The sequence below is a fragment of the Ursus americanus genome, chromosome 5 (assembly GCF_024610735.1).
Source record: "Ursus americanus isolate L20-20 chromosome 5, mUrsAme1.1.p, whole genome shotgun sequence".
Lineage (NCBI taxonomy): Eukaryota > Metazoa > Chordata > Mammalia > Carnivora > Ursidae > Ursus > Ursus americanus.
Window position 1 is genome coordinate 76,656,103 of NC_142131.1, and position 18,221 is coordinate 76,674,323.

Genomic DNA, 18,221 nt, shown 5'->3' on the forward strand with positions numbered 1-18,221 from the left:
CAAAAATAAACTCAAAGTGGATTAAAGACATAAGGCAAGAGCTAAAATGATAGATAAAATTCTTAGTAGAAAATTTAGGCATACATCTTTGTGACCTTGGATTAGGCAATGATTTCATAGATAAGACACCAAAACAACAAACAAGAAAAGAAAAAAAAATGTGTGAATTTGACATCATCAAAATTAAAAACTTTTGTGGACCAAAGGCCACCATCCAGAAAGTAAAAAGACAATCCACAGAATGGGAGAGAAATCATGCAACTCATATATCTGATAATGAACACATAAAGAACTACTAACAACTCAATAATAAAAAGACAAACCAAACAAAAGTGGGCAAAGATCTGAACAGACATTTCTCCCAAGAAGATACACAGATAGCGAAAGAAACGCATGAAAAGATACTCAACCTCATTTACCATCAAGGAAATGTAAGTCAGAACTACAAGGAGATACCACTTCATACCCATTAGGATGGCTAGAATAAAAAAAAGAGATAAAAAGTGTTGACAAGGACGTAGAAAAATTGGAACCCTCATGCACTACTAGGGGGAGTACAAAATAGCTCAGTCTCTTCGGAAAATAATCTGGCATCTCCTAAAATGGTTAGGAATAGAGTTGCTCTATGACTTAGCAATGCCATTCCTAAGTATATACTCAGGAGAAATAAAAACATACATCTATATAATAACTTGTACACAAATGTTCATAGCAGCATTATGCACAATAGTCAAAAAGTGGAAACAAACCAATGGTCATTAACTGACAAATGGCTAAATACACATAGTAGCATCAACAATGGAATATAATCTGGCAATGAAAACAAATGAAACACTGAGAAATACCACTAAATGGACCGATCTTGAAAGCATTGTGCTAAGTAAGGAAGCCAGGCACAAAGGACCACACATGGTGTGGTTTCGTTTATATGTAATGTTCAGAATCCAGCTTGGAGGATTGGGGGAAGTGGGACTCCTGGCCATGGGGTATCTTCTTGGGTAATGAAGATGTTCTAAAATGGATTGTCCTAATGGCTGAGCAACTCTGTAAATATAAAAAAGCATCAGGTTGGACACTTTAAATGGGTGGAATGCGTGGTGTGTGAATTCTATCTCAACAAAGTCATAAAAAAATCTGCCAGTGCTTATCTGTTCATAATAATACGGATCTGCTGATCTGTAATGACATTTTGAAAATTTTGTCTTTGAAAATGTGCTTTCACATGGATAGGCATTGTTAAATTCCAATATTAGTGCATGAGCATGAGTGGAATTGAGCAGATTCATTGCTTGCAATTCATTTATAGAATTTCATCAGATTGTTCTGGGGCACCTGGGTGGCTCAGTTGGTTTAGCATCCAACTCCTGATTTGGGCTCAGTTCATTTTTCATGACCTCAGAGTCGTGAGATTGGGCCCCACATCAGGCTCTGCGCTGGGCGTGGAGTCTGCTTAAGACTCTCTCTCTCCTTCTACCTTCCTCTCTCTCCCTTCCCCCACTCGCTCACTCGCTCTCTCTCGCTCTAAAAAAAAAAAAGAATTTCATTATATTGTTCTTTTGATATTTTCCCATTAGTGTATCATTACATTTCAGTTTAATCGTTTCCAATGAGAGGTTAGGTGGCTCTTCCTCTATTGTACCATTAAATGGATTTTGAAACATGGAAATTTCCTTTGCACTTGCATTGAGATCCAAAAAATCTTGCTAGAACTGAGTCTGTGCTCAGAATCTGTATCTGCAGAAAATATTTATGGGAATAGAGATGGCACTTTTTGTTTTAAATTTTGACAGTGTAGCATGTGTATAAAGCGTCTTGACATTACTTGTGATTCAAATATTAGTTGTTATTGAAATGAATTTGCAGCAGAATAAATCTTGCATAGAAAGTCTGATTTGCCCAAATTTTCAGCTGAATTTATTAAGAAATATTTATTAAGTCTGCAGCAAAAGCTAATTTCCAAAGCCACCCCATGTTTATTAACAGTGGTCAAACACAGTTCTCGCTCAGGAAAATTCCACTCTCAGCCTTGACTTTTAAAAATGGCAATAAAACTTTACTACCGCTAAGTCATTGAGCTGCTGCATAGCAGAGCAAGTCAGGATATTCAGCTTCTATTTCTGAAAGAGAAAATTCACGGAACTGACAATAGTTAAGTCCACAAGGGCAAATGAAGGTCACTATTGGCCACAAACAGAGCTGACAATAGTTAAGTCCACAAGGGCAAATGAAGGTCACTATTGGCACTACTTGCTCAATACAACAGGACAGACTCCAGTTGATTTCCTGCATGAATAAGCACAGGTTTAAGACACTTTACATTTTCACAGTCTTTGTAAATGTGTTCGACTAAGCCTCTTTTTGTGCTTCCCGTGTTTTATATACGTCACATGTTCAAGTCCGTTGGAGCACTTCTTAGTGACTCCACTTTGGGTTATCCTCAATGAGCGTTTTTTCAATGTCTTTAAGAATATTCTTGCCTATAGTTGTTCCACACAGACTATTTATAGACGCTAGTTCTTCCATCATTTTTAAACTCAGCATCGACTCATCAAATAAACACCGACCAAGCAGAATCATGAACAACTGCTGACTCATCCAAAGCCAAAGGAAATCAGTTAAAGTCATCCATCTTACTCTTTACTTGACTATTGATATTGCTAACAATGTCCTCAACCCTTTGAAGGACTGTTCCACTGGAGGGCTTAAGCAAGTTTATCTTCTCTGGACGTATTTCTCTGGCTGCTGCGACCAAACATTTAATTAACTTACCATCAGTAAACAGATTTCCTTGCTTAGCTAACAAATGATCCATCAGAAACTTACTTTGGCTAGCAGCCTCATTTTCATCTTTTAGTTTTTGTGAAGAAATTAGGCTGTGATGAGATACTCCAGTTTTTATCTTCAAATATTCCCTCCATTATTTCCCTGAAAACAGGAATGTTGGATCTTCTCTCTTTTTTTCTTTCTTAGCTTGGCTACAAGTTTATCAATTTTACTGATCTTCTCAAAGGAACAGCTTTTGGTTTTGTTAATTTTCTTTGATTTCCTGCTTTCAGTTTTATGATTTCTGTCCCGGTTTTTATTATTTTTTTCCTGTAATCTAAACTTATATTTCTCTCTTTCTCTAGTTTCCTTAGGTAAACCTTTAAATTGTTGATTTAGATCTTTCTTCTTTCTTAATATATGCTATAATTTTCCACATAATCACTTCTTTTACTGCATCCCATGGATTTTGGTAAGTTGTATTTTATTTTCCCTTATTTAAAACACTTTAATTTTTTTTTCTTGAGACTTCTTCTTTGACTCGTGCGTTATTTAGAAGTGCATTGTTTCAGGTGCCATTGAAAGTGATTATCGGTATAATATCTACCATGTTTGTAACAATCTGCTATTCATTGTACACAATTCTTTATTTCTTATTTTCCCTTTCTTTTTCTGCCTTCTCTGATTTTAACTGAACATTTTGTATCATTCCACTTTGTCTCCTCTCTTAGCACATCAGTTATACTTCTGTTTAAAACCATTTTAGTGGTTGCCTTGAGTTTGCATTATCATTTATGACTACTGTATGTTCACTTGCAAATAATACTCTACTGCTTCGCGTGCAGTGCAGGAACCTTCAGACAGAGTATTCTCCATCATGCTTTCCCATCCCTTATGACGTTGCTGCCCATGATTTCACTTATATCCATATGCTATAACCTCTCGACACACTGCTGCTATTATTACTTAGGACACAATGTTATCTATCAGATCAAGTAAGAATAAGAAAAACACAGGACTTTATTTTTCCTTCAATCTCTGCCTTTCTGCTTTTCACTAGGAAGATCTGACTTTCTGACCTTTATCATTTTCCTTTTCTCTGAAGAACTTTTAACATTTCATGTGAGGCAGGTCTACTGGTGACAAATTCCCCCAATTTTTGTTTGCCTGTGAAAGTCTATATTTCTCCTTCACTTTTAAAGGCTAATTTCACTGAATACAGCATTCTAGGTTGGTGCGTTTTTTTTTTTTCTTTCAACACTTTAAATATTTTACTCCACTCTTCTTGTTTTCATGGTTTGTTGTGAGAAGTCAGATGTAAATTTCATTGTTCCTTCTTAAGAAAGGGATTTCTCCCCCACTCTGGCTGGTGTTAAGATTTTTCTCTTTTCTGTTGGTTTTCTGCGTTCAAACACGATATGGCTAGGTGTTAGATTTTGAGGTATTGATCCTATTGTTGTTCTGGGAACTTCCTTGATATGTGATTTGGTGTCTGTCATTTGATTTTGGAAAATTGAGAATATTGAAGAGAAAACTGAGAAGCCATTATTGCTTCAAATATTTCTTCTCCATTTTTCCTTTCCTCTTCTGATATTCCCATTATGCATACATATATCTTTTGTCTTAGATCTTCTTGGTCTTAGATCTTCTGTTCCATTCATGTGTATGTGTAATCTTTAAAAATTTTTTTATTGGTTAAATCCCTAGGAACAGAATTGCTAGGTCATGTGGAAAGTGAATGCTTAACTTTAGAGGAGGCTGCCAAACTGTCTAACTGGTGGTTCCATTTTGATTCACCAGGCACAGTGTATGGGGCTCCCGTTCCGCCACACCCTTACCAGCACTGGCTATTGTCAGGGGTGGTTTGTTTGTTTTGCTCATTTGTTTTCATTTTAATCATATTAACAGGTTGGCAGTGATGTCTCATAGTGGTTTTAAAAGCATTTTCTCCTTAATCCAGTCATCTGTTGAAGGGCATCTCGGCTCCTTCCACGATTTAGCTATTGTGGACATTGCTGCTATGAACATTGGAGTGCATATGGCCCTTCTCTTCACTACGTCTGTATCTTTGGGGTAAATACCCAGTAGTGCAATTGCTGGGTCACAGGATAGCTCTATTTTTAACTTTTTAAGGGACCTCCACACTGTTTTCCAAAGTGGCTGTACCAACTTTCATTCCCACCAACAATGTAAGAGGGATCTCCTTCCTCCACATCCTCTCCTCAACATTTGTTTCCTGCCTTGTCCATATGTACAATGGAATATTACTCAGCCATCAGAAAGAACGATTACCCAACATTTGCAGCAACATGGACGGGACTGGAGGAGATTATGCTAAGTGAAATAAGTCAAGCAGAGAAAGACAATTGTCATATGGTTTCACTCATTTATGGAACATAAGAAATAGCAGGGAGATCGGTAGGAGAAAGAAGGGAAGAATGAAGAGGGAGTAAACAGAAGGGGGAATGAACCATGAGAGACTGTGGACTCTGGGAAACAAACTGAGGGTTTCAGAGGGGAGGGGGGGGGGAATGGGATAGGCTGGTGATGGGTATTAAGGAGGGCACATATTGCATGGTGCACTGAGTGTTATACGCAAGTAATGAATCACGGACTTTACATCAAAAACTAGGGATGTACTCTATGGTGACATAATATAATAAAAAAAATATTATTAAAAAAATAAATAAAAGCATTTTCTTTTTTTTTTTTAAAGATTTTATTTATTTATTCATTCGACAGAGATAGAGACAGCCAGCGAGGGAGGGAACACAAGCAGGGGGAGTGGAGAGGAAGAAGCAGGCTCATAGCAGAAGAGCCCGATGTGGGGCTTGATCCCACAACGCCGGGACCACGCCCTGAGCTGAAGGCAGACGCTCAACCACTGTGCCACCCAGGCGCCCCAATAAAAGCATTTTCTCTAATGACTAATGATTTTGATCATCTTTCATATGCTTATTTGCCATCATCCGTTCATCTTTTTTAATGATCTGTCTGTTCAAATCTTTGCCATTTGGGAGGTTTCTTTGTTTAAAGCTGAGAATCAAGAGTTTTTTAAAAATAGATTTATTTATTTATTTATTTTTAGAGAGAGAGCGAGCACAAGCAGGAGGGTCATAGGGAGAAGGAGAGAGAATCCCAAGTAGACTCCACACTGAGTGCAGAGCCCAGGGCAGGGCTCGAGCTCAAGACCCCGAGATCATGACCTGAGCCAAAACCAAGAGTCAGGCGCCCAATCAACTGCACCACCCAGGCGCCCCAACACTCAAGAGTGTTTATATAGTCTATAAATGTCTTATCAAATAAGTGATTTGCAAATATCTTACCCTAGTTATGTGGCTTTGTTTTCAGCAAAGCAAAAGTAATCAACCGTATTCAGATATATATGTACACACCCCTCTAGGGTGGAGGCTTTGCCAATTTCTCCTTGAGGTTATGACAACTTCTGATATATTAACCTGATTAATTGAATTGTTAGAGCTTTATAATCATATCACGATCCTTCTCTATCCAGTAATGTTTTTTGCCTGAAGATCAAAAGCTAGCATCTACATAGAATTATAGTCCTTTATATTATAAACATTGTCGTTTAAATTGTCTTAGAAGCAGGGAAGGAACTGTTATATTTGGGCACTTTGCCAGGAATCTAAAGGCTTTGAGTTCTATTCTCTTCTACCGCTCAGCCCAAACCTTTGTTAAAAGTTTGCCACGTTACCAGAAGTGATACCTAGTCCAATTCCAACAAATAGAAATAGACAACTTTGAATTAAACATTGATAAATGGCATCCCAGAATTGTCAGATTGGATAATTCAGGCCAAACATCCTACTGAAAATAACTAAACAGATTGAGCAAGAGAAACAAAACTCTTGAATGCATCAAATAGCTAAGAGGCTATTGAGAAAGCCTCAGCCGCTAGCGCGGAGCAGATCAGAGCCCAGAGAGGTGAACCATAGCCACTAGGAGACTTACACAACATTATCAACTGCTTCAACCTCACTGACATCTGCACAGCACCCTACTCAGCAACAGCAGAATATGCACCATTGTCCAGCGCATGTGACCACATAAAAGGCCATAAAAATGTCTCAATACATTGAAAAGGATTGAAATAATGCAAAGCATGGGGTTTTCGGGCACAGTAAAATTAAATTAGAAAAATCAACAACAGAAAGAAAAAATTGGGAAATACCCAATTATTGGGAAAATTTAAAAAACACTTTTAAATAACCCACGGGCCAAAGAAGAACTTATAGGTGAAATTAGAAAATATTTGAACTGATGGGGCGCCTGGGTGGCACAGTGGTTAAGCGTCTGCCTTCGGCTCAGGGCGTGATCCCGGCGTTATGGGATCGAGCCCCACGTCAGGCTCCTCCGCTATGAGCCTGCTTCTTCCTCTCCCACTCCCCCTGCTTCTGTTCCCTCTCTCGCTGGCTGTCTCTGTCTCTGTCGAATAAATAAATAAAATCTTTAAAAAAAAAAAGAAAATATTTGAACTGAATGCAAATGGAAATACAACATATCAGCTAATTTACAGAGTGCAGCTAAAATAGCACATGAGGGCAAATGTGTAGCCATAAAGGCCTATATTAGAAAACAAGAAGGATCTCAAGTCAATAACCTAAGCTTTCATGTTGAGACACAGGAGGGGGAATCACTGCTTCCAGGTTACTGGATGACCTCGAGCTCTTAGGAGCAAGGTGGCGTTTCTCTGGGATCCGCGTGTCTTCTGTGATGCCCACAGAGGTGGAGCTCTGCTCCTCCTGAACCCAGTGGCCAGACTTGCTCATGTCTCAGCATTTCTCCAGGACCGACCCACCCCAGGATGGTGTGGAGGGCAGCACATTCACCTGTCAGCCAGTCACCATTCTGGTTCCAAGACTGCATCTTTCCTCTGGACTGGTGACGGGGTTCTCAGTATTTGCTCCTGAGCCTACTTCTAGCTGTTTATTTGAATACTTGCTCTGTGACAGACAACTCCCTGGATGTAGTCCTCAGGCTCCACAGTCACTGGGGCCTTAGACAAGTTGTGCATGGGGATACATTGCATAAAGTGAAAAAACGGAAGAATTTATATTGTGCAACCACTAACTAAAAGCTGACATAGCTATAACATTATGGGGGAAAGTTTCAAGAGAGAATTAATGCTGGAAATAACATCTGTTAATTCCTAAAGATGAGGGAAAATGTTACCAAGAAGAAATGCAATTAAAAATTTGTATGCTCCCATTAATGTGGCCTCAAAATAGTAAAATGGCTTCTTTTTTTTTAAAAGAAGGGTAAAAATCAATAAAGCTGCAAGGAGAAATAGAAAAATCCACAATTGGCGAGAGGTATTAGAACAACTTTCTATCACATTAATAGAAGAAGACAAAAAATCAAGATATAAAATATTTGACTAACACATTTGACATAATGGACATTTATAGAACTATATCCAACAACTTCTAGTTACAAATTCTTTTCAAGTACAGGTGCGATGCTTAGAAAAACCACATCCTGGGCCATAAAGGCAACTTCAACAAATTTCAGAGGGTTGAAATCTTCTAGAAAATATTTTCTGACCACAATAAAATAGCTGGAAATCTGTAACAACCCATAACTAGAGTATCTCTTAATGTTTGGAAATTAAGCAACATGTTTTAAAATAACTCTCAGGAGTCACAATGGAAATCAGAAAATATTTGGAATGGAATGATAATAAATAGTTGAAATACCAAAACTTGTGGGGGATAGCTAGTACTGTGCTTAGAGGGAAATTTGTAGACGTAAAATGCACAGAATTTTTAAAAAAGAAAGAAAAGTTGAAAGTTGTGATCTGAGTGTTCACTTAAAGAAACTAGTACCTTCGTTGAACCAAGGCAGTGGTCGCTTCGATGCACGGAGGCTGTGTCTTTGTGTATCTTCTCTGTGTATTTGAGGCTAGTGTCTTGCTGGAGCCCTCACAGAGAACAGTGTGGAAATCTCATTCTGAAAGGCAAACAGTTCCTGGTCCCTGTCTGTTGTCTCCACTTGCCATGAGTAGGTGTGAAATCTTCTGTGTAGGAAAGTGGCGAGTGTAAGAAAAGACCCTCCAGGACGTCTGCATGACCCGAGTGGGCATATGAAAATTTGGGTATAAAATCATGGGAGTATGGCTAAGGAGCGACTCAACTCAAGACAGTAAAGAAATGATGTGGGGTCATGAAGGGCAGAGGGACTGGCCACATGGCCTCTCAATGGGCGTGTATTATGTTCCCTGGGCTAAGGATGCACAGTAAGGCATAAGCCATTGACTATGACCATGCATGGCCGCTTGGTGCCTGGGAGTCAGGGGCTGATGTGGTGTGCAGAGGAGGGGGTGGTGGCCAGGACCTTGGTAATGTGATCATATGCTTCTCCTAGCCATTAACCAGCATGCCTCAGAGAGCACAGACAGAACCTTCCTTGCCTGCCATTCCTTCTATACCTTTGCAAATACCTAGTTTCAGTCAGTTCTGCTCACCCAACTGCACCTTGCCCCCACCCCCACCCTGCGCTTCCTAATACACACACTCACACCCATCCCAAGTTCCTCTCCCCCGTTATAAAGGACTAACTGCACTATAACAATGGAGTCAACACAAGTTACAATGAATAGGATGAGAAATCCTATGCATTCCCAAGCCACCTCCAACCTCAGTACAGATTTGTAAGTTTGCCCCCTCTCCCCAGCACTGTGCACACATGGTCTGTCTACCTCCTCCATGGCTGGGGGTATGGGGAGCCATCTCCTTTTCCTTCAACCTCCCTCCCTCTCCCCAACACTGCAAATATCAAAGAGGGCCAGAGAAAATGGGCTTGTCTTTAAAAGTGGAATACTGATTATGAGGTGTGGGGTTGCCTCATTTAGCAAATAAATGCATAGGACTCTCAGCTAAATTTGAACTCCAAAGAAACACCAAATAATTTTTTAGTATAAGTGTGTCCCCAATTTTTTTTAAGAGACAGAGAGTGAGAGCGAGTGGTGGTGAGGGGCAAAGGGAACGAGAACCTCAAGCAGGCTCCACACCCAGCATGGAGCCCCGCACAGGGCTCGATCCCACAACCTTGAGCTCATGACCTGAAATGAAATCAAGAGTCAGACGCTCAACCGACTGAGCCACCTGGGCGCCCCAAGTGTGTCCCAATTTTATACTAAAACGTTATTTGTCATTTCTCTGACATCCAAATTTAACTCAGCATCTAGTAATTTTTCTGGGAACCCTAATTACAGGAGAGAAGGGGTCGTAATCAGGGAGGAGTTGGAGTCAGGGGATTCTTCATCTTCTCCTGGAGCTAAAGGTTAACTTGGAAGCTACGGGCTACGTGGTGTCTTCTGGGCAGGGGAGCTGGGCGAGGGACCCGTCCTTCTGGGTGCCCCTGGCCCTTCACGGGGTTCCGACTTGAGCAGCCATGGCTCGGTGCCCCCTGGTGCGGCCCACACCCACCCCTTGGCCTCGCGAGGGCAGCACGTCCTTCCACGTGGCCCAGTTCAGGCTGAGGACGGGGGTAGCATACTCAAGGTAACACGCACACACAGGCATGATGTGCAAAAACACAGACATTTTGACTTTAATAAGTTATAAAATCAAGAAGCCAATTTTTTCTCTACAGAAAACAAATGTGTTGATGGCTGTGATCAGTAAGATAAACGCTGTGATTTGAGTTCAGCACCATGATGATTCCTGGGGCGGTTGCCTGGCGTTTGGGGATACAGAGTCCTCCCGCTTCATCTCGAAGGAGCGCTACTGAGCACCATTTATAGACGCCAAACAAACAACCAACCTTAAAATACAAACAGAAGGCTTATACGGGAAATTCCATGGGTTTTCCAAAAGGAGCAGATCAGAGAGCCGGGTCCCCAACCCCAGCAGGAGTCTCCCCACAAACGCAATTTTCTGGAGCCGCAGACAGAGAGCTCTGAGTCTCTCTATGGTGCTCTGCAGCCTCAGCTAGAAACCCTCCTTGGCCTTCAGGCTGCAGGGGCCTCCAGACACGGACACCGGCTCTGGAAGTTCAGGACTGTTGCTAAGCTGGCTCTCCCACCGGTCCTGAGCTCAGTGGGGATTAGGAGTCTCTCAGAGTCTGCTAAACCCTGTGTTCCTTAGACAGAGAGACCTTGGAGGACCATCCGGTTCTAGAGAACTCAGAGGGTATATGGCCCCAGGCACTGAATATGATGGCCTATGGGACGGTGGCCATGCTGGCCTACAGTTCCCAGAGGGCGTCTCTCTCCTTCCAGAAGAAGACAGGCAACCCTGGGTATGTCCTGCCTGGAGCCTCTTCCTGAAGTCTTCCAGCCCCAAGACATGTAGCCCTGCTCTGCCGGGATCTGGGAATGGAGTGTTCCCATCCTGAGCCCCCCAGGCTGAGTAAACTGAGTAATACTCTCCGGTTAGGGTCAGTCACCCTGAGCTTCCTCTGCATTCCAAGACAGACCCACGCAAGAACTGCCCAGTCCTGCAGCCCGTGAATAGCACCAGTGGCCATGGGTTCAACCAGTAGGGGAAAGGCGAGGCATCCATTTCCTGATCAGAGAGAGACAGGAGTGCAAAGTGCTGTAAACCACATCTGTTAAAGAAGTGATACTATGAGAGATATCCAAAAAATGTTTGTTCCAGTTTGCTTCTAAGAGGCAGCAAGCTCCCTTGAGACACCAGGACATGTGTGAGTATGTGTAGGACGCAGTGACAGAGGGGAGGGAGGCCGCCGGACCAGGTGGGGGTGAGAGGCAGTTAGTTATCACCCAGCGGGGAGGTTAAGCATCATGCCAGATAGCGTTCTCACTGGTTCCTACACCCTCACCTTGTCCCTTAGATCACACACAGGCACACACCCACACACACACACAGATCAGAAAAACATACTTAGCACCTCAGACTCAGTGTAAAGTAGCCATCATGGTATTATCCTGAACCTCGGTGTTCCCATCCATAGAATGGGGAATTTTAGAGAGCTCTTTCTCTAAAATCTATGACTGGTGAGAATACAAAGGCTCTAGAACTTTCCTAGGCAGGGAAAGCTTAAGAATTATGTGTGAGGAGCAGCTCAAGGGCCCTGGATCTTATAATTTGGGGAAGTTGAGGCTACAGTTCACAAAATATCCATGCAGGGAGGGGTAAAAATTAGCCACCGTCCTCCCGTCCACCCCCACTCCCTTCCTGTTTCTCTCTCATTCACATCTTGCTCACAAAGCACCATTCTGCCAAAAACAGAAGTTGTAAAAGTTTGGGAACAGCCAAAGATAAAGCGGGTTCTCCCCACCTCCCACCCTGTGCTTCCCTGATCTCACAGGTCCCTGCTGGGACTTCCAAGGCACAGAAGGAGGCTCCATAGGGCTAGACAGGGCAAGGCCACCCCCACAAGCAAAGCTGGTCTTCAGGAGCCAACCTGAGCCTGCAGAGCCCCATCTCAGAACCCCGAGCATGGCCCCCACAGTGGCAGCCACCCCCTCCCACCCCTCTAGGAGAGTCATGGGCCTTGCATGCAGGCCAGGGTTCGTGGAGATGAGAGAGGCCTGAGAGAGGCTGGAGTGCACCCCACTGTCTTCTCGTGGAGAAAACGTGGCCCACTGTTTAGATCTACAAAGTCCTAGTACCTTCCCAGGAAGGAGCAGACGGCTTCACAGCTAAGTCTGGGCTGAGGCGAACAGCGGGCATGAGCACCAAACGGGCCAGGTGGCTTTTCTGAAGTCCTTCCTCTGAGAGGCTTCATCCGGCCAGGCCTGGAGACCAGAGGCTGCAGCCTGGCAGCTCTAGACCCTAACAGACCTTCCAGACCCCCCTGACATATTCTGAGTTGAAGTTTAAGGACTGAGGATTTTCGCACGCAAAGCTAGACTTCTACTGAAAGCACATTATCTGGCATTGGGGGCCAGCTCCCCCAGAGGCAGCAATGGCTGGAGCCCGCAAGCAGCTCTAGCGGGGTGCACCTCCCAGGTCGGTCGTGGTCCCCGGCAGGTGACCATGCTTATCCTCACCACCTGCCTGCCTTGGAAGTCATTGGCATTCAAGTTCACGGCCTCCACTTCATTGTGCACATCTTAGTGATGGGTCGATTAGCAAATCACTTTATCCTAGGAGTCCCCACGGACCTCCCTCGGTCTGGGGAGGGGTAGGAAATGTCCCGCGGCTCCAGAAGGGTTGGTCACCACCAAGGAAAGGAAGATGCCCAATCACTGCTCAGGAACTTGGGGACACGTGTCTCCTCTCTCCGAGTTAGCCTCCTGCCTGCCCTCACTGATGGTGCTCATAGAGCCTCTGTATTCCTCTCCATCCCACACCCGGTCCCAGCACGGGACTTAGAACATTCCGGGGCTGGGGAACAAACACGTGCGGAGCGGGCTGCCATATGCTCACAACCATATGCATAGATGTTTATGTCATTCTCTCTCTCTGTTTTCTCAAAACCCTTTTGGAATCAGAAATGTTTCCTTCATCTCCACGATTTGCCATCCCATGGAATATATCTATAAGCAAGGGGGAAAAAATGCTATGGATGCTATCTTTCCATTTTATTAGAACTTCCCGAGCATCTCTCTCTTCCTCATCTCATCAATGAGCTCTTGGATTCTCTGGTTTCTGGTCTTCTCGTACGGGCTCGGTCGTCGAGGGATCAGGTTGGGCGGCTGGACCTCCTCGTCCAGGCCGCTGATTTTGTAGGGCACGTCGACCGCGTTGGTGTCTGGGTGATCCTCAGTGCCATTGGTGCTGGAGGCATTGAGGGGCACCCGTGGGGGCGTGCCCGGTGCAGGCTGCACCTCCATGATGAGGGTGGGCACCGGGAGGGTGGGCACAAGCTCTTCAATGTCATTGAGCTTCCCGGGCGGTGGCTCGGCCCCATCGTCCACCTCGGTGAGGTTGTCGTGCAGGTTACAAGACTTGCAGCACAGCTTTTGGTAGCCTGGGATGGAGCAATAGCGAGACAAGACTTCCATCCTACAGAACATTGACTTGTCGCCTTGGCAGCGGCCCTCTGAAAGAGAGAAGTGGGACAAATAACCAAAGGACAGGGTAAGGGGGACCTGGTTCCCCCAGAGGAAGCAGGAAGAGGCGTGTAGAAGAGCCCAGAGACGGCACAGCGGCAAGCGAGCTCACGCAGAAAGTCCCTGTGGTTCTGATGTCAGAGCAGCCCCGGAGCACAGTGCTGCCACATAAGCTGTGAGCAATGTTCCCCGCCTCCAGGCAGGCCCCCGGGGTTTTCTGTCTCTCTCAAAGTCTGAGACAGACATGAGGCGTGTCTGTTCTTAGGCAGTGATTCCAACTCGTCTTAAACAATGGGACTTCGTCCGGTTCCTATTTGATAACCCAGCGGTAACCCCCATGAAATCCTGTGTTGGAGTTTGGCCCTATAATAACCTATAAGCAGTAATGATAACAAAATTGAACGTGAAGGAACCAATTTCTAAAACCCAACAGAACATATCCCAGAGCCTTGGTGGTGGCCTCACCATGTTTGCCCTCAGTATGTTCCCATCCTCACTGAACTTCTCTGGATTTGCTTCCCCTCACCTCGACTTACCGCGCAGCCCGCCACACTGAGCTCCTGGCCAACTCCCCAAAACTGCTCCCTAACCTGGTGCCTTCGCACAGGCTCACCCTCCTCCCCTCTCCTTCCTGCCCAAGAAGCTGGCCGCCCACGGTCTAGCCTGCATGGCTTCCGTGACAGCCTGGTGTCTCTGCCCACACAGCTGCCTTCCTCTGGGCCCAGCTCCAGCTCTGTCTACAGCTGTATCAAACTGGACCCTTGAACTCCATGGGAGTGGGGGGTGCCAACCCCCGTGCAGTTGAAACTCCACATCTAACCTTTGCCTCCCCCCAAACTTAACTACTAAGAGTCTACTTTGCCCAGAAGCCTTACCAATCCCGTACAGTCGGTTAACATAGATTTTGTATGGTATGTGTATTATACCCTGTGTTCTTACAATAAAGTAAGCTAGAGAAGAGAAAGCGCTATTAGGAAAATCATAAAGGAGTACAGTGCTGTATTTATCGCAAGAATCCCACGTGTAAGTGGGCCAGTGCAGTTCAGACCTGTGTGGTTCAAGGTCAACTACGGTCCCACCCACGCAACCCCCCTTGTTCTTGTTCTTAACTCTCGTTCACTGTCTTCTTCCCCAGTTTCCTTCCCTCTTCCCTGCCCCCCACCACCTCATCCCACACACAACACAAAAATTGAGAGGACTTACAAGAATTCACTCGACAGGAAAGAGTAAGTCATGTGACAGCACAGCAGGGGATGTCAGATCCCTTGTTAATTTCCGATCCCCAGCCTCAGTGGGCCCCCTACCTACTGTGTCTCTGCTCAGCCACCCTCTGCCATCCCCAGCGAGCATCTCAAACCTTTCCCGCCCTCTCCCTCTGTGACCGCCTCTCCTCCTGAAGGGAAGGAAGGATCCAGGTGGGAAGGAAGGGCCAGCCAGGGGTGAAGCCCCCTCTGATGGCTCTGAGGGCCTGCGCCAACATGGGGCGCGGTCCACACCCATGCCTGCGGCTCCGCTAGCCCATAGAAACTTCCTGCAGCAACAGACAAGCAGGTCCCCTCCGACTCGGGAGGTCCTGACGGCGCTCGCTGCCTGCCCACTGCTCCAGCCTGAAATCTGCCCTTCCGGGCTGGTGACCCCCTGGGTTGGACACTGACTGCAAACCCCTGGAGCTTCAGACACTCAGAGACAGCTACCTACGAGACGGGGCCCTGACCTCCACAGCCCCCAACGTGCCAGAGACCCCGCAGGTCCAGCGCAAGCCTGGGGCCTCTGCTGGACCCCCTGTCTCAGAGAAGGGGCTCTCCAGCGCACAAGCCAAACCCCAGGTGCCCCCCCATCCATTCACCCCCAGGTCCGTCAGTATCTCCTCCTCGACGCTCTCAGATATGTCCGTGCTTCCCTCTCTCCCACCTCCGTGGGGTCAAGCTGCTTTACCTCTTGTCTGTACCGTGCTAAAAGTCTTCTTTCTGCCTGCCTATCTCAATTCTTTCTCCTTCTTGTCCACTATCCTGCTCTAGTCAGAATGCAGTTTTTCAACTGAAGATGTGACCATGTCACTGTCCTGACTGAAGCCCCTGTGCTACCCCTCGTTTTCAGCGTGAAGACCTGTCCCCTTCACCTCTCTGGCTTCACTCAGGCCTTGGACCCCCTGCTTTATACTGTGCTCCCTCTGGCCCCAGGGCCTTTGCACATACCATGTCCACTTCCTCTGTCTTCCTTCAGTTGCTCTCCTCTTCTCTTCTAGGCTCAGCTGAAATGCATCTTCAGGCAAGCATAGCCTACGCTCCCTTGGGGGGCCCTCCCTTTCCTAGCACTCTATCCCAGTTGGCAAGTTCACACTTAATTGTCAGATAAGTTTGCCTGACCTACAAACCAAGTGGAGTGGTCCTATTTGAAGCTCAGGGGTGCTCAGAGCCCCACCTGCTCCCTTCCCCACTCCCTGGCCCTTCTCCCCTTTCTGGCAGCCTCCAGGTGAGCCGAGTGAAAACCACTGAGGCCCAGGCCTCGACAAGACAAGGACAGAGCATGGCTGGAGGTGCTGCTGGGAGCGGGGCCATCCCTGCTACAGAGCAGCGACCTCCCATCCCCTGTGCCTTCTCCTTCACACAAATAACAAGACTGCTGGTAAACCTCTCCCTCACTTCTCTCCCGCAGGCTGGGACCCTGGGAACCAGACGTCCCATAGGTAGAGGGCAGGGGTCAGCTGACGGCACCCATGGGCCAAGTCTGTGCCTCCACCTGGTTTTGTGAAGAAGGTTTAACTGTTACCATCTGGCCGTTTAGAGAAAGCTTGCGGACCTGTGGTCAGGTGCCCGGCAGTGTCCCAGTGCCCAGGTCAGAGCCTGATGCAGAGAAGCACTCGACAAATGTCCTTGAATACATGGGCGAATCGGGGCTAAGGGTCCATCTCCCTGCCACAGGCAGGCGATGGCTGGGGGGCCAGGCCCAGGTTCCTTTGATCAGTGGCTACATTGCTTTATGTTTTTAAAAGTGAGAATGAATGAATGAATAAATAAGAAAGTCAGAGGCCAAGAGCTTGGCTACGCTATTATCAGCCTAGACAAATTTCAAAACCATCATTCCCAACCACTTTTAAGGACACCAATGGTTGGGTATTTTTAAGTTTTATCACTGAGCAGAGAGCCCTCCAAGGGGAAGGGGATTCCACCACCAAGGGACCCACAACGTGTCCAGAGGCAACGGCTGGCGGAGGGTCCCTACACCCAGAGAAAAATTCCACTTTCCTAATACTTGCTCTTCAATAGTTCCCAGTAGCAATGACCTAGCAAGACCCACTCCCTTCCAGCGAACAACAAACCACTGAGAGCAAACCCATTCTCATAAATTGAAGCCATTTGTGAGCCCTTCCCACAATCTTGGCTCCAGCCAAATACCACCTGTGTTCTATTTTGCCCACTAGTTTCCTCCTTTAAATGAACTCTTTTTTTAAAAACTTAAAATTTATTTTAGAGGAAAACTTTACACTACCACCGTTAACGGGAAAGGAGCGGCGGTCAATAAAGGGGACCCTAACCGGGAATGCAAAGAGAAATTTTAAGTGGGTGTTTAATCCCTCAAACTCCAGGAAGACAGCCCTGCCTGTGCGGCTCCAAGCCGCAGAGAAGCCAGCAAGCGTGAGGGAGATGTTGGCACCCCTGCTCAGTGGGGCTTCCCCTCCAGGAGCCACGAAGGGGACAGGGAGCTAGGGAGGGGCTGCTTGGGGGAGCTCAGGCCATATTCATGCACCACCTCAAACCTGCCTGTCTCCCACGCTTCAGGAAAGGCTGGGATGGGGAAAACCTGGTTCTCTTTTTCCTCAGTCGAGCCTCACATAGCATTTCACTATGCAAAGTTCGGGCCTCAGGGTAAGGAAGCGTGGGACCCCCGTTGGCCTGCGTCCTGGTGCACCCCAGCTGTCTCCGGGTGTCGGGAGCCCCTTCAGCGAGGGTTCCTTCTGGTCCGGTTGGGCAGGGACAACTTGGGTGCAAGTTGTCCGGGTCTCCTGTGTCTCTGGAGCCGGGACTCCTTTCAATGACCAGAGCTCTGGGCAGGGTGAACCTAGCCATGCTACTGTGACCCCACACTTGCATGCTGGCACCTGGGGCCTAGCCCTGTGCCCTGAAGCCTGTCTCCATGACGCTGCGTGGCCCCATGTTGTCCTTTCTCACAATCTCCTCCTCCCTGGCACGGGATCCCCTTCATAGGAAAGGCAGGAGAGAGAAGCCCACTGGCGGGAGGCCCCTGTTGGATCCTGACCCACTGTCTGGTCCTGGTCAGCGAGGTGAGCAAACACTCCAGGCCCCGTGGCTTCTGAGGTAAGGCCTCGGGAGACACGGGCAGGCACCCCTGAGCACACGCTCACATGAATGCACAGGCCAGGTGCCCAGAGCCACTGCTGCCGTGCCCTTCTCCTGACCCAGACCCCCAACCTGAGAAGTGGGCGCCTCTCCCTCCCCGAACAGGTCGCCTAAGG

At 46.4% G+C, this 18,221-nt stretch overlaps 1 protein-coding gene across 1 annotated transcript in view; it reads right to left on the reverse strand.

Annotated features, from left to right (window-relative positions):
• Positions 1–10,306: 10,306 nt before the first annotated feature.
• ADAMTS2 (ADAM metallopeptidase with thrombospondin type 1 motif 2) overlaps positions 10,307–18,221 on the reverse strand; it is a 222,383-nt gene continuing 214,468 nt past the window's right edge. Inside the window, exon 22 of the mRNA XM_045794972.2 lies at positions 10,307–13,737. Within this exon, the coding sequence (XP_045650928.2) occupies positions 13,280–13,737 (458 nt within the window). The 3' untranslated portion in view covers positions 10,307–13,279. The remainder of the gene's footprint in view (positions 13,738–18,221) is intronic.